Source organism: Apodemus sylvaticus, chromosome 2 (assembly GCF_947179515.1).
Source record: "Apodemus sylvaticus chromosome 2, mApoSyl1.1, whole genome shotgun sequence".
In the NCBI taxonomy this organism is placed as follows: Eukaryota; Metazoa; Chordata; class Mammalia; order Rodentia; family Muridae; genus Apodemus; species Apodemus sylvaticus.
In genome coordinates this window covers 56,900,140-56,913,336 of record NC_067473.1, presented here as the reverse complement: position 1 = coordinate 56,913,336, position 13,197 = coordinate 56,900,140, and the positions used below count along the sequence as shown (strand labels likewise).

Below are 13,197 nucleotides of genomic sequence, written 5' to 3'. Positions count from 1 at the left end.
TTACTGGCAGGCAGGGACAATGTTATTCATAGAACCCATTTTGTGAAATCAGCGATGTCCCAATTTGCTGTTCCTTGCGGAAATGGTTCCCCAGCAGGGAAAGAGCTGCTGATCATTGAGCTCCAACAACGACCAATCCTTAGAAGAGCCATTCTCAACGGGACATTTGACCATGGCTGGAGAGAAATTTGGCTGTGATCCTTTTGGACTATGTAGGTCAGAGTCAGAGATGATGCTGTTCTGTGATACATAGGACAGCTTCCACAGTGATGAGTCACTTGGCCCACATGCCACATGTGTCCCAAGTAAGGATTTCTGTCTTTAGTCACTGACTTGATACAAGACTGGTTTTAACAGGTTCTGATAAGCCATTCCTGCCATTCCTGAGCTGTAGGCATTGTTGAAGATGCATAGCCTGTTAACACAGAAGGGAGACTCTTTATGTAATATTGTAGCCTGCTTTTGAATATTTGACAACTTTTCATTTACTAAGAGCCCCAACTGTGGACTGGAGTATCAACAGTTGGTAGTGCTCTTGTAGAGGACTGGAGTTTGATTCCCAGCATTCAAGTCACATGACCCACAACCACCTGTTGCTCCTGCTCCCGAACACCTAAAACTCTCCTGACACTTGCACACGTGTGCACATGCGCACATACATACACATAAGCTAAAAATAAGTTTTTAAAAATAAAGAACCTGTATATAATATTTAGTATGTAATTATTCAGTGTATTCACTAATAAAATCCCACTCCTACCAGCCATTGTACAGTGTTACTGTGGTCAAGACATGGCTGGATGACATTCTTTGCAGAAGCATACATTTAGCTTTGGGTTTCTATGAGGAAGATTTGTTTTCATTCCTGATTGCAAGATGTTGGCACTCTCTTGTTTTGTTCTTAGCCTGAGTAACAGATCCACATGATATGCTGTGACTTTGCATATTACTTTCAGAGTAGTGGCTACTTGATCCTCCATGCTGCTTCTGTGGAAGTATTGACTTCAGGTTGAACCAAGGATACAGATAGGAGGAGAAAAGTCTTGCCTCATTCTTGCCCCAGAGAGTTGAGAGTCAAAGACAGGCATGGTGTGTGAGAAAACACTGTAAAAGAAAACAAAGAATAAAAGAACCACTATAAAAGATGTTATGGAAGGTTTGTTTACCAAGTGGTAATAACAATACGTTTTGACTATAAAATTAAACTTAAGAGAAGAGAGATGAATAGGTTAATCCCCCTCCCAATTAAAAAAAAAACACTGAGGAAATGCCCATAGATTTTAGATTTCAACTAGCGTTTAATTTATATTTGATAAGTACCAGGCTCTGGAAACTGAGCTAAGAAGTGGAAATGTGTGAAGTGAACATCACTGTGTAAGCAGCCTGCCACGGCCCATCTCCTCTGGTCGTACTAGTTTTTTATTTATGGGATCGATGTCCATGCACTTGGTTTTGTTCCTCCCAGAGAATGCTCAGCACCAAGAGCAGGGCATGTGTCCAGTCCCCTGTTGGTAATATGGGATTACTACGGAAAAAGTGCAAATAGGGAAGAGAGGGTTCTTGAAACTCCACGAGGACAAAACAATCAAAAGAAACTGACTTGATGAGGCTGTCTCTCATTGAGAGCTGCTAGAGTAAGAAACTGTTTTCTGTTAGTGGAGTGAATGGCGTTTCAGCTGCTCTCAGGGACAGCCCCATGTCAGGGGTTGGCAGCTAAGACAAATCACACTCCATGACTGTTTGAGCTTTTCCTGTTGTTTTTGTTTGTTTGTTTTATGAACTAGGAAGAATATAAACTTGGGTGGGTAGGGAATGGAGGGGAAGAAATAATCAAACTTATTGTATGAAGATCTTAAAAAAGAATTGTGTTAGAAGGATGGGCTTTTATCTCATCTGAATCCCACAGTAGACATCAGTCTTACTGAACACCCTAAGCTAGGACTTAACACCTAGCTTATGATTGTGCCTCTTAGCAGTCACTCAAGAGTGTGGCAGTATTGGCAGTAGGCTAGCCCGTGTAAGTTCATTGAGATGAGCTAATCTTGAAGGGCACCTTTGGGAGTGGTTTCAAAAATGGTGCTTTAAGTATAATACATGTTACTGGCCTGACATTTCCTCATTCTACCATAAACCTGACATAAAGGAATTGGGGAAGGGGTAGACATATTTTGGCCCACACTAGCAGTTTCAGTCCATCACAGTAGGGATGTGTGGCTCTGCTGTCTCCCTTTTTTCAAAAGTCTTACTCCACCTGGTCCCTGAGCTGTACTGTCTACATTCAGACCAGGTCATTCCTCACGTAATCATCGCTAGAGATGAATGTGCAGAAACAGAGAGATGTGCTTTGCTAGTCTCTTCTGCTTTTCTCTCACCAGGTTCAGGGGGCATTAGCCATCAATCCTTACTAAAGGCCCAGTAATACTGGATAATTTCCCATTTATAACAGGATTCCAGTGTGCACCTAGTCGAGTTCAGGTTACTCTGTCATTACTGCTGTTCCGTGATGATCTTCTATAGATTCTGGGGCATTCTTGGAGTGTGTGCCAAGCCATACCCTTTGATATTTGTTTCTCTCATATAATTTTATTGAGATTATACATATTGTGCTTCATACATAATTTTGACAAGGAATAATTTCATTGCTGCTCTTATTTGCTCATCTTTTTACATGAATTGTGAGGACAGATAGAGCTGCCTGGCTCAGATTATCCCTGTCCTTGTGACTCCCAGATCATGATGTCTGTGCTTCAGAAGGGTCTAAGAAAATGTAGTGTTAGGTGTTCTGTTGAGACCTCTAAGAAGGTTGCCTTTCTCAGCCCTGCTGATGTCTGCACTTATGGGATCATCATGAGAGCACTGAGCATGCACCTGCTGAGCTTTCTGTACCAGCCCTGGCACTCAAAGGCTTCACACACCCATACTGTGACTACATCATTGTGACCTCACTGAGTTCCTAGTGCCATCATTTTGTGCCATCCCTGAACCATACCACTGCTAAGAGGGCATAGCCATGCCAAAACCTTTGAGCCATGAAGATTTTCCAAAGAATGTTCGTGGGAAGGTAAATTTCCTATCAGCACAGTGTGTCCTGCCCATGTCCCTACATTCTCTTGTATTGACTTTAGCAAATCTTTTGCTGTGAAATATCTTCAAACTTTGTCTGAAAAGAGCCAAATCTATTGAGAGGTGTGTGCCTGCTAACAGTTAATCTAATGACCAACATTGAGTTAAAACATCAAAGTATTTGCTTGGGGTTCTTAAAACTTGATTTCCTTATTTTCTTTGATTCTCTTGATTATGGGAGATCCGCTTTGGCATATTCTGTCATGTTTTCAAACTCATTCATGTTGTACCACACCAAGCACAATATGGGAACTAATAGTTTAGATTTCTTTTAGGAATAGTAGGGAAAGACTTCATATTCATCATTCCCTCAAGAAATGATCCTACCTTAACAGCAAGTAATGTTGTAATCCTCTTTGTTTTTATTTGTTCATTTACAGTGACTCTGTGACTGAACTTTTATTTCTTTTGCAGTCAGTTTACTGCTTTCTCTTAAGCTAAGTGTGACTCTCCATCCTCAATAGCCATTAGCTTAGCCAATGTATTCTCAGCTTATTTCAGTTTCAGGATTCATATCGTGTGACTTTTCCTCCCAGCATTCCATTAACTGTTTGAAAGCGATGTGCCCTGAAGCGTGGTGGCCATGTTCCTTGCTTAGTTATTCTCCCCAGTGGATCTCGCGATATCGATCGTGTGTGCAGTTGGCGAGATTTGTGATGGTTGCTTGTAGTCGTGTCTTTGGAGATGACTCCCTCTTAGGTCTTTAGAGTAGGCTTCTGACATTGGTGTGTAGCTTTATGTTCTGAAGCTGTCATACCTCTGCTCATCCTTTATTTGGATGGAGAATAGCTCGTCAAAATCATCAAATTTGTTCATTGTTCCTATGTTCACAATGACTCAACAATATGCCTGCAGCATTGAATTGCCTTAGTGTTTTTAAAATATCCTTATGGTACATACTCATTGCATTTTTTTTTAAGATAGATAGGCCATACTGTTCTTTTAATAATCATGTTGGAAAATATACTTTGAATGGAAGGAAAAACAGGTATTAACATCAAAGGTTTAGGAAGTAATTTCTCTGCAAATTTGAAGTTGTAAACTATCATTAATACTTTACTCTTTAAAATCCTGTATCAAGCCTGATGTTGCGGGGCATACCTTTAATCACAGCACAGCTGCCCCATAAAGGACTGACTTGCTCTTTGCATTTTGTTTCAAATTGTATTAGAAGCTACTAGGGTTAATATTGTAATTAAATTTTTTTTTCTTTAAGAGTATGAACCATGTGGTGGTGACACACACTTTTAATCTCAGCAGTCAGGAGGCAGAGACAGACAAATTGAGGACACCCAGGGCTACACAGAGAAACCCTGTCTCGAAAAACAAACAAGAAATTCAAGATCAGTTAATGTTTTCCTCTCATAGTTTAAGATACTCATATTTATATCAAGTTTTCGGGATTACAGAAGTAAGAACTGTTCGTTGTGTATAATAAGGAATAGTCCAGGGAAGAACTATAGCCCTCATTGTCCGCGGTGGCCTGCTCCCATCTCAGCATGCTTTCTCCTGCCTTACGCATCTTTACAGCATGCAGTCAGCTCGGTGTCCTCCTCTGCTCTCAGTCCTTTCTGAGTTAAGGAACCATCTCCACGTTCTGTTGTGAATTATCCCCCACCACACACATTATGCACATCGTTGACATTTTGATTATTTAAGTTATTTTCTAAAATGTCAACTTTTTATGATTCCTAATACCTGACCATGTGACTGGGTCAAAATCCCTGATTTTATTTTTTGCTAAAATCTTTGTAAGTACTTTTCTATTGTTTGGCTTTATCTCATTTGTTTAAACTCTGTTGTTTTTCCTTTATTCTTGGTTTACATAATTTTTTATGAATATCAAATCTTAGATAAATGAACTTTTTAATGTTAATAGCTGTTACAGTGGAATACTTAAAAGTAAAATTGTCTATCAATAAGAGTAATGGCAATATTTGTGAACATATCTGTTCTGGTTGCCTTCTGTCACTAACTAAAACACTGAAAGCAACCTAGAGGAGGAAAAGGTTCATTTCATCTTACACTTCCAGGTCAGAGTCCCTCATTGAGAGAAGACAGTATAAGAACCTGAAGGCAGGCTCTTTGCCATTCTGACCTGAGCCAGCAAGGAACAGCAGAACCCGTGGACAAAGGCTGCGAGCTGGCTCAGTCGCAGGCTCATGCTAACCTAACTTTCATATGTAGCCGAGGAACACTTGTAAAGGGCTGTTACAAGATGATGCTGCCCACAGCAGGCTGGGACCTCCCTATCAGTTCATAGTCAACACATACTCACAGGCCAATCTAATCTAGGCAGTTTCTTATCAAGGTTTGCCTCTGAGATGGCATATATAATATATACTACCCTACACGTAAAAAACTATTGATGTCTCACCTCACAAACACCTTCAATTTGGCTCTTGGCTACAAAATATGTTTATTATCACTTATGAAAAATAAAATGCAAAGTTTTCCTAAAACTAGCATCGTGTTCCAATTTGTCTGGACATTTTCTAGAATATCCATTTTTCTTTCTATTTCAAAATTGGATAAAATATGTTATTAATGGTCTTTTCCTCTCCCTTTTTAATGTCTGTATTATTTTTCTAGTGTATGTATTACTTAAGTATTGGATTACTTATGGTTCTTTTTCCTTTGGTTCTTAACAGCCTAGTGATGAGTGTCTTCTCATGCTGCCTGAATTGCTAAGAAAGTCCTGGAAATAGAGGAGTTTGACATTTTTCTGGCTATTGACAATTTTAAGACATATTTTGTGTTGTGAAATTAATGCTAGAAATTGTTAGACCATTTATATATTCTGACAAACAATGTAGAAGGAAACCCTCCTGTATTCTTACCGATATTGATGATTATAATCTTGCAATCTTTTGTCAATTTGGCAGATGAATAATACAATAAATTTTATTCACGTTTTTTTGATTGTGTTGCTGTATTGTTTTTCAAATGCTTATCATCTGTAAATAGATGTGAGTCACCAGTCTTTATAGTGCATCGCTTTGGCTTTTGTTATGAAGGATAAGACTTAGTATTTAAACTATACTCCTCTATATTGGTGATGTCAACTTTCATAGGTATATCTAGGGGTTTTTGTCCTTTTTTGTCATTGGCCTATTTGGAATAGACCAATTAGAATGAATTCAGTCATTTTCCGTTTTTACTTATTTATATTTTGAGTGTCCATATTGAATTTAGTTTGTTCTCTCTAAATGATAAGTTATATATATTTTTTCTCATATAGCATCATCTGTCAAAAATTCTTTCTGTATTAATTTTTTTTCTTTGAAAGCCTAAAAGACTAGTTAACTTTTTACTGTGTTTTACCAAGAAAATACAGATTATTTACTTGCATATAAATATCTTCCAGATTTATGGGAAAATTGAACACATATCTAAATATCTATTTCTATCAATTGCTAAATATCTGTTTATTTTCAACATGCTGCAGGATGTTGAAGACAAAGTAAGTAACAAGAACAAACCTACACAGAGCAAATGGATTGATACAAACTGAACAGAAACTTGATTGAACAGTTACTCTGGCATAGAGTGAGCCAGGCAACACATGATCACTTGCACATGTACAAAGATGGAAATGCCAAGATACATTGATTTCTTCTAGGTAGCAGCCAAACATATATTTAACCTTCACTGAACACAAAATGTTAATATAATAACTTTGTTAGTGTGAGGTAATATTACAAAGAGAGATTGTTTCAGGAACAGAGATCAGTTTAGCATAATTCAGGATAACAGCAATAGTTTTGAAAATGTGTGGTTGCATTTTAACTAACTTTGAGACATCCACAAGTAGATATCTTCTTTTGTTTTATGAAGGATTGAATATTATTGCTTTTTTAAAGTTTATAAAATATGATATTGTAAAGTTAATATTATGACTAAATGTCTTAATACTTTATTATACTTATCTTTAAATTTTCAAATAACAAATAAACAAGGCTGCTACTTCATGTGTAGGGAAATGGAATAAATATATGTAACTTTATACAGGTTGCACTGATCATTCAAGGGTTCTTGAATATTAAGGTTTATATAGGCATTTTTCTGTTATCTGTTCAGGGTTAGCAAAAATGTATCTAATTCTAAGAATCAGACAGAAGTTTCATTGTGCATTAATTATTAATTCTTAAAATTACTCTTTGAATGAGAAGTTAAATAAGACAGTCTGCTATACACTGTATTCTGACATTTCCAAATACATTTGGACAAAGTAGGACACAGCTGTTACAGTAAGAAAAACACAATACAGTTTCATTCTTTACATACAAATGCAGCAATCATCATCATATTAATGTTTTCTATGGCAGAGACCTAGTAGACTGCAGTGACCATCAGCTTTGTATGTGTTTCTGCCTGAGTTTTGCTTCATGCTTGCTGCTTTCACTGTCTCTCAATATAGTATACTCCTTGTGTCTTTTTTAGGCTCGGCAGCTGGAAGAGAAAGACCGAGTAATGCGGAGGCAGGATGCGTTCTACAAAGAGCAGCTGGCCAGACTGGAGGAGAGGGTATGGCTATTTCTTGTTGCTGCTTCCCGTCTCTCACTCTATCTGTAGCTGCCCATACATTTGTTTAAAATCCAACAAATTAGCACTAATGCTCCTTTTCCTAGTTAAGTGAAGTCATAACTAGGCAGTCACCTAGTTAAAAAGGTAGGTCATTTGTCTCTAAGAACTTCATTTTGTGTAGTCACGTTATTGGTTTGTTGGGTTTTTTGTACCCAAGAAATAATTCCATCACAATTTTACCTTATGCAATGTGTTTTAATCTGCACTGCCATACCTTATTTATATTATATTGTATTTGAATGCATTCCTGGATATGGTACTATCTTTTATATTATTTAGGATTTTAGATATTGCTTAATCATTAGTTTTCTTTGTTTTTTTGAGACAAGTGTCCCTGTCTTAAATTCACTACACATCTAAGGATGACTTTGAACTTCTGATCCTTCTTCCTACACCTTTGAGTGCTGGGATTTCATGTGTGTGCCAACATGCCTACCTGGCTTGAGGTGGTCCTGTTTTGAAACATTCACTTTATACTGAATTTGAGCTTACAACTTAATGTCACCTTCAAGAATTGGAACAGGAGCTTTCTATATGTTGGAGCTTAGAGGAGAGGTTTAGGAAGAGAGGAGGCATATGCCTAGTCAGCCTGGATTTCCAAGTGGGCTAAGACACACTATAGGGGACACACTGTGGGGATCAGCACTGGAGGAAAAGAAGACAGTGGACTTAAGAACAATGTCTGAACATCTTGTAAGAACCCCGCTTCAATGAAATCAATGGTTTGTTTAAATTAACTTTATGTAGAACCTATGGAATTTTTTTTCTTTTTTTGGGGGGGGGGGGCTTTTCGAGACAGGGTTTTTCTGTGTAGCCCTGGCTGTCCTGGAACTCATTCTGTAGACCAGGCTGGCCTCGAACTCAGAAATCCACCTGCCTCTGCCTCCCAAGTGCTGGGATTAAAGGCGTGCACCACCACTGCCTGGCAAACTATGGAATTTCAAAGTAATCTTTCCCTCTGTCTAAGACCCAAAGTTTCATTTGTTTAGAATATGACATTTGATCAGAAGTAGGAAAAAAGAGAAACGCGCCGTTAACTTCTGCTCAGTCTATTCTATTTATATTGCAAACATGTTTCCTTCTCTCCTATGTCATGGGGACTCAACACATCTTGAGTATAAGGATCATTTGACAATGTGTTCTGCAGATAACCTTTTATATATCTAATGCAGTACTGTTCTTATGTGAGATATATATACATAATAGATGTATATGCTAAACATCTACTTTCTTGGAACTTAAAGTTAGTAAAAAGTCAGTTATACATAGTATATGGCAGCATAGATAGTATGTAAAACAGTAAATTAATAGCGAATTGGACTCCCATAGCCAATATGCAAGCCTAGCATTGGATGGAGAAGAAATATCAATATATTGAGATAGTAAGGGACAGGTCTTTAGTCATAGGGAAGCAAGACAGTGTCACTCCTAAGATAGGGATATACTGGGCACGTATGGGAAGCAGAGTAGCCTGGTGGCATCATCAGCAAACAATTGACTGACTTGGGTTAGAGTTGAAGCAAGGGAGGCTTGGTAAAAGATTAATTTAGAAGTGGGTCACACATACCAGGAAGCCCAGCCTTGGGAGATGGAGGGTTCAGTTCACTGTCATCCTCAGCTACCCAGCAAATTTGAGATTAGAGTGGGATACATGAGAACCCTGTCATATTGGTGGTGGGAGGTGAAAAGGGAAGGGAATTGGATGGCCACAACTTTAACTAGGGTACAAGCAGCAGAGCTGAAAATTTTCTCATTATGTGTGTCAAAGGTAGTGACCAGATTTGATGATGGTTTTGAAAGAGAATAAAAGAAAGGCTCAGACATAATCTACGTCTGGTCTTATAACTAGGAAGTCAGATTTGTCTAACTAGGAGGAAAGGTTATTCAGGTTTCAATGAAGAAAGATATGCGTGGTAGGGTATCTAAGGAGTTTGGTTTGGGGATTATTTGTCCAATAGACCTGATATGGAATGATTTAGAGGAGAAATCAGTGATGATGTCTTCTCAGTATTTTAGCTCACATGGGCCCATTCTGTTTTCCTATCTCTCCCTCTGTAATATAGAAATGACAAGAAGGAAGGTTACATTTTATATAATTTCCACATCATAAAAATTTTTTAAAAAAGCATTTACATGTAGAAAGACCATTCTTTGGATTTTCTCAGCCAGCAGGTGAGCCTGATATGTGTGAAGGTCATTCTACAGAAGTGCCACTTAGAGGACCCCTTCTGGCATCATTCATCTGTCCTTCACAGACTCTGTAATGCAACTCTTACCCTCTCAAGTTCTGCTGTCAGGAGGAAGTAATATTTATATCACTGGTTTGTTAGAATAACCTAAATCAAGAATCTAAATAATGCTTGGGTAGCATGCATAACATCCTGGGTTCGACCCTAACTAATACCCCTGCCAAAATAACAGATGACATGGCAGCACTTTGAAAATTCACAAGAGATTATCCAATTGAGGTGTTTTCATCATACGATATATCCTTTTCATTGTGCATATGATTCTAATAACTGTACATCACTTTAATGTCAATAAACCTCCCCATGGCTTCTCCCAGTTCTGTAAAGCCTAGTTTCTGTTGACATTTCTAGAGGATCTGTGTCATTTTGTCCAGGTGAATTTCATCTATGATTACATAAAGAATATTCAGTCTGTTTTTGCCAGTCAGGCATTTTGTGTTTTCATATTGTTAATGGTTGTGAAGATCTTTTTAAGATTTTTTTAGGAATTCTGAATATACTTGGTGTTAAAAAATATAAAAGTATGGAACTGGATGGTGCTTAGTATAAGAACATGATAGGATGAGTGTGTTTACAGTGAAGTCCGGGTTGCTGTGGATTACATGTGGGTTTGAACACACCTTTCATTTAATCACGTGAATTGCTATCTTCAGGCCAATTCTTGGTTACCAGTGAAGAATGTGACCTCAGCAGGTCTTGTAAGGATCGGGGTGTGCAGCACGGTGATATGTGCAGGGCCTTGTATTCTCGTGGACCACCAAGACCAAAACAAGTTTTAGGATGTCATCCCAAAGGTGTCACTATGGCAGGCTCAGCACTCCTGAGCTATTTACTCCTTTAACTATCCATTTTGATGCAAAGTTCAGCAGTTTTGAGCTGGCCAATTTGAGCATGTGCAGCACATTCTGTTCTGTAGCACTGCCCCTTTGCTACTTGGATTTATTTCTGTTAACTCTATCAGGTAATTGCCTTGAGTCAAGTCTTTTCCTCCTCCCAGGTGTGTCCTCCAGGGGTCTGAGATACTCTTCTTTCACTAATGTGAGGCTTAGTAAGTGTAATTTTCCCAGACCACAGTTTTATTATTCCTGGAAACAGTTTTCCAAATCATGGCTATTGAAACTTTCACAGGTCCTCATTTCCCAGTAGTCAGAGGTCACAGACTTTCCAGTTAGTGCTGGGATAGATGACACCATAATCTCTTAACTCTTGAGAGTGTTAAAAACCTCACGTGTAAGTTTGTGGCCTGAAGGGAGCTTGATGAGTATGATTCTTGCTTGTGAGACCAGAAGAATATTAACTCCTGGCTGACAGTTTGCCCAGAGGAAGGCAGGAGCAATTCTTAAGAAGACTGCCCAGTGTTCTCACAGAACTGGCTTAAGTCCCTTGGGAAGTATTTTCTGTCTTCACAATTTTATTGATGTATATTTAATTGGCAGATCTATATTGCTTCACACCTCTCTGTGATAACTGTACTTTGTATAATTGTCATTGAGTGTGCATGTTGTTAGACATATACTGTACTTTGTCTCATTTTATCCTCACAATAGCTATATGAAGCTACCCACTCTGAATATCCTGAATCTGAAAGCAACTTGCCCCAAGAATACAAAGCCAGATTATTATCAGTAGATCTGGTTTTGAGTCAGCTGCCTCAACTGTGCTGGGGGCCAGGACACTGCTGCCTCTAAAATGTATGAGTTTATGCTTAAGTTGTTAAGTCTGTCTGGGGACAGTATTAACACTCTGAGTGCTAAGCTAGCACCTCTGGCTTCTAGTACACCTCTGGTGATCAGATCTTATCATTTGATGATTGCCTCCTCATAACCTGAAAGTATTGAACTAAACTCTCAAAAATGTGTCACTTCCTCCTTAGGATCTGGCACTCTCAAAGAAACTTTGACAAAAAAGAAAGAAAGACTGTTTTCTGTACCTAGAACCTGCAGTATGATGCAGTCCCCAGAGTTTCCGTTAGTCTGCATTTGGAGCTTTCTTTTCAGTAAGGACTCCAGCGATTTGAACAGCCAGACACCCTTGAGGGTCTGTACACCTTTACTCTTGTAGGACAATCAGCTCATTCTGCCTCCTGGAAAGAAAACATATTTTTCCTTACTAAACAGTTCTGGTTGATAATTTGTTTGAAGCGGATTGTTGGCATGTTCTTAAGGAAAATGCTTTTTTTTTTTCTCCGCTGGACTTTATTGGTTCTAAGGTTAAGTTGTCATCAGTTGGAGAACACAAAGGTTCTCTTATTAAGAGTCCTTCCAGGATGAAGGTCTCTGTATCCCTACGACATCTTGAAAACTTGATCCCTTAGAGTGTTCCAGTGTTATGTATGTATAACTTTTTAATTTTTACAGTGAAGTTCAATTAATTCTTTTTGCTGAATCAGCCACTTTGGTCTTGGCTCCTGCAAGGATGATGGAGTTTGGCACAGCATGCAGGGAGGTATAAAGCCCTGGTGGCCTTAGGAGCTGAGGGTGATCAGAGAGCTTAATGAAGTGAGGCTCAGGACCTAGATCAGCCTGAGTATGTGGCACACATCACTTGTAGTTGATAGACTCCAGGGTTTCAGTGGTGATAGGCATACACTTGGTAATGACCCACAGAATTAACACAAAGGGCATCTGTATAAATGGCAGAGAGAGCAGGGGAACGAAAACAGTAAAAAGTAAGTTAGCAGGAGGAAGTAAAACATATTACTGCCTGTCACCTGGGGAGAGTTACTAATTAACTGCTGAGGTCATAGTTCTATCAAATGAGAATTGGCTTTTGAAGCCCCTCACTTTCAGTGGGTGACATGTCTTCTGCAGCATCAGAAAATGTTGGGCCGATCTGTGTGATTAATTGGTGATGGGGTTTAGTCACTTTTTGTCAATTGATATTTTTACCAATGTTGATTGGTAAATGTGGAACCCTTGGAAGAAGGGGAAACATGATAACTGATAGTCTTGAAAAATGACAACAGAGTAGGTTATTGTGAGCCTGATGTATGGGGAGACACTATTATGTATTTTTACTAACTGATGAAGTCTGCCATTGTAAAATTATCTCACTAAGTGAAACCAGGGCAGAATGGGATACATACAATCACTAAAATCTGAGATACAAAAGTATGAAAATCTTTTTGGAAGGGTGAGATATTAAATTGGCCTACTGGTCTTAAAGCAAACAAACAAACAAACACCCTACCTTTGCAGGCTTCCCCCACTTGAGTACTTGAGAAGCAGTTGTGCTTTAG

General features: G+C 38.6%; 1 protein-coding gene across 2 annotated transcripts in view; it reads left to right on the top strand.

Annotated features, from left to right (window-relative positions):
* Chchd3 (coiled-coil-helix-coiled-coil-helix domain containing 3) overlaps positions 1 to 13,197 on the top strand; it is a 257,801-nt gene that overhangs the window by 158,309 nt on the left and 86,295 nt on the right. For both annotated transcript variants that reach the window (XM_052173400.1, XM_052173401.1), the window contains exon 5: positions 7,567 to 7,650. In XM_052173400.1, the coding sequence (XP_052029360.1) occupies positions 7,567 to 7,650 (84 nt within the window). The remainder of the gene's footprint in view (positions 1 to 7,566; positions 7,651 to 13,197) is intronic.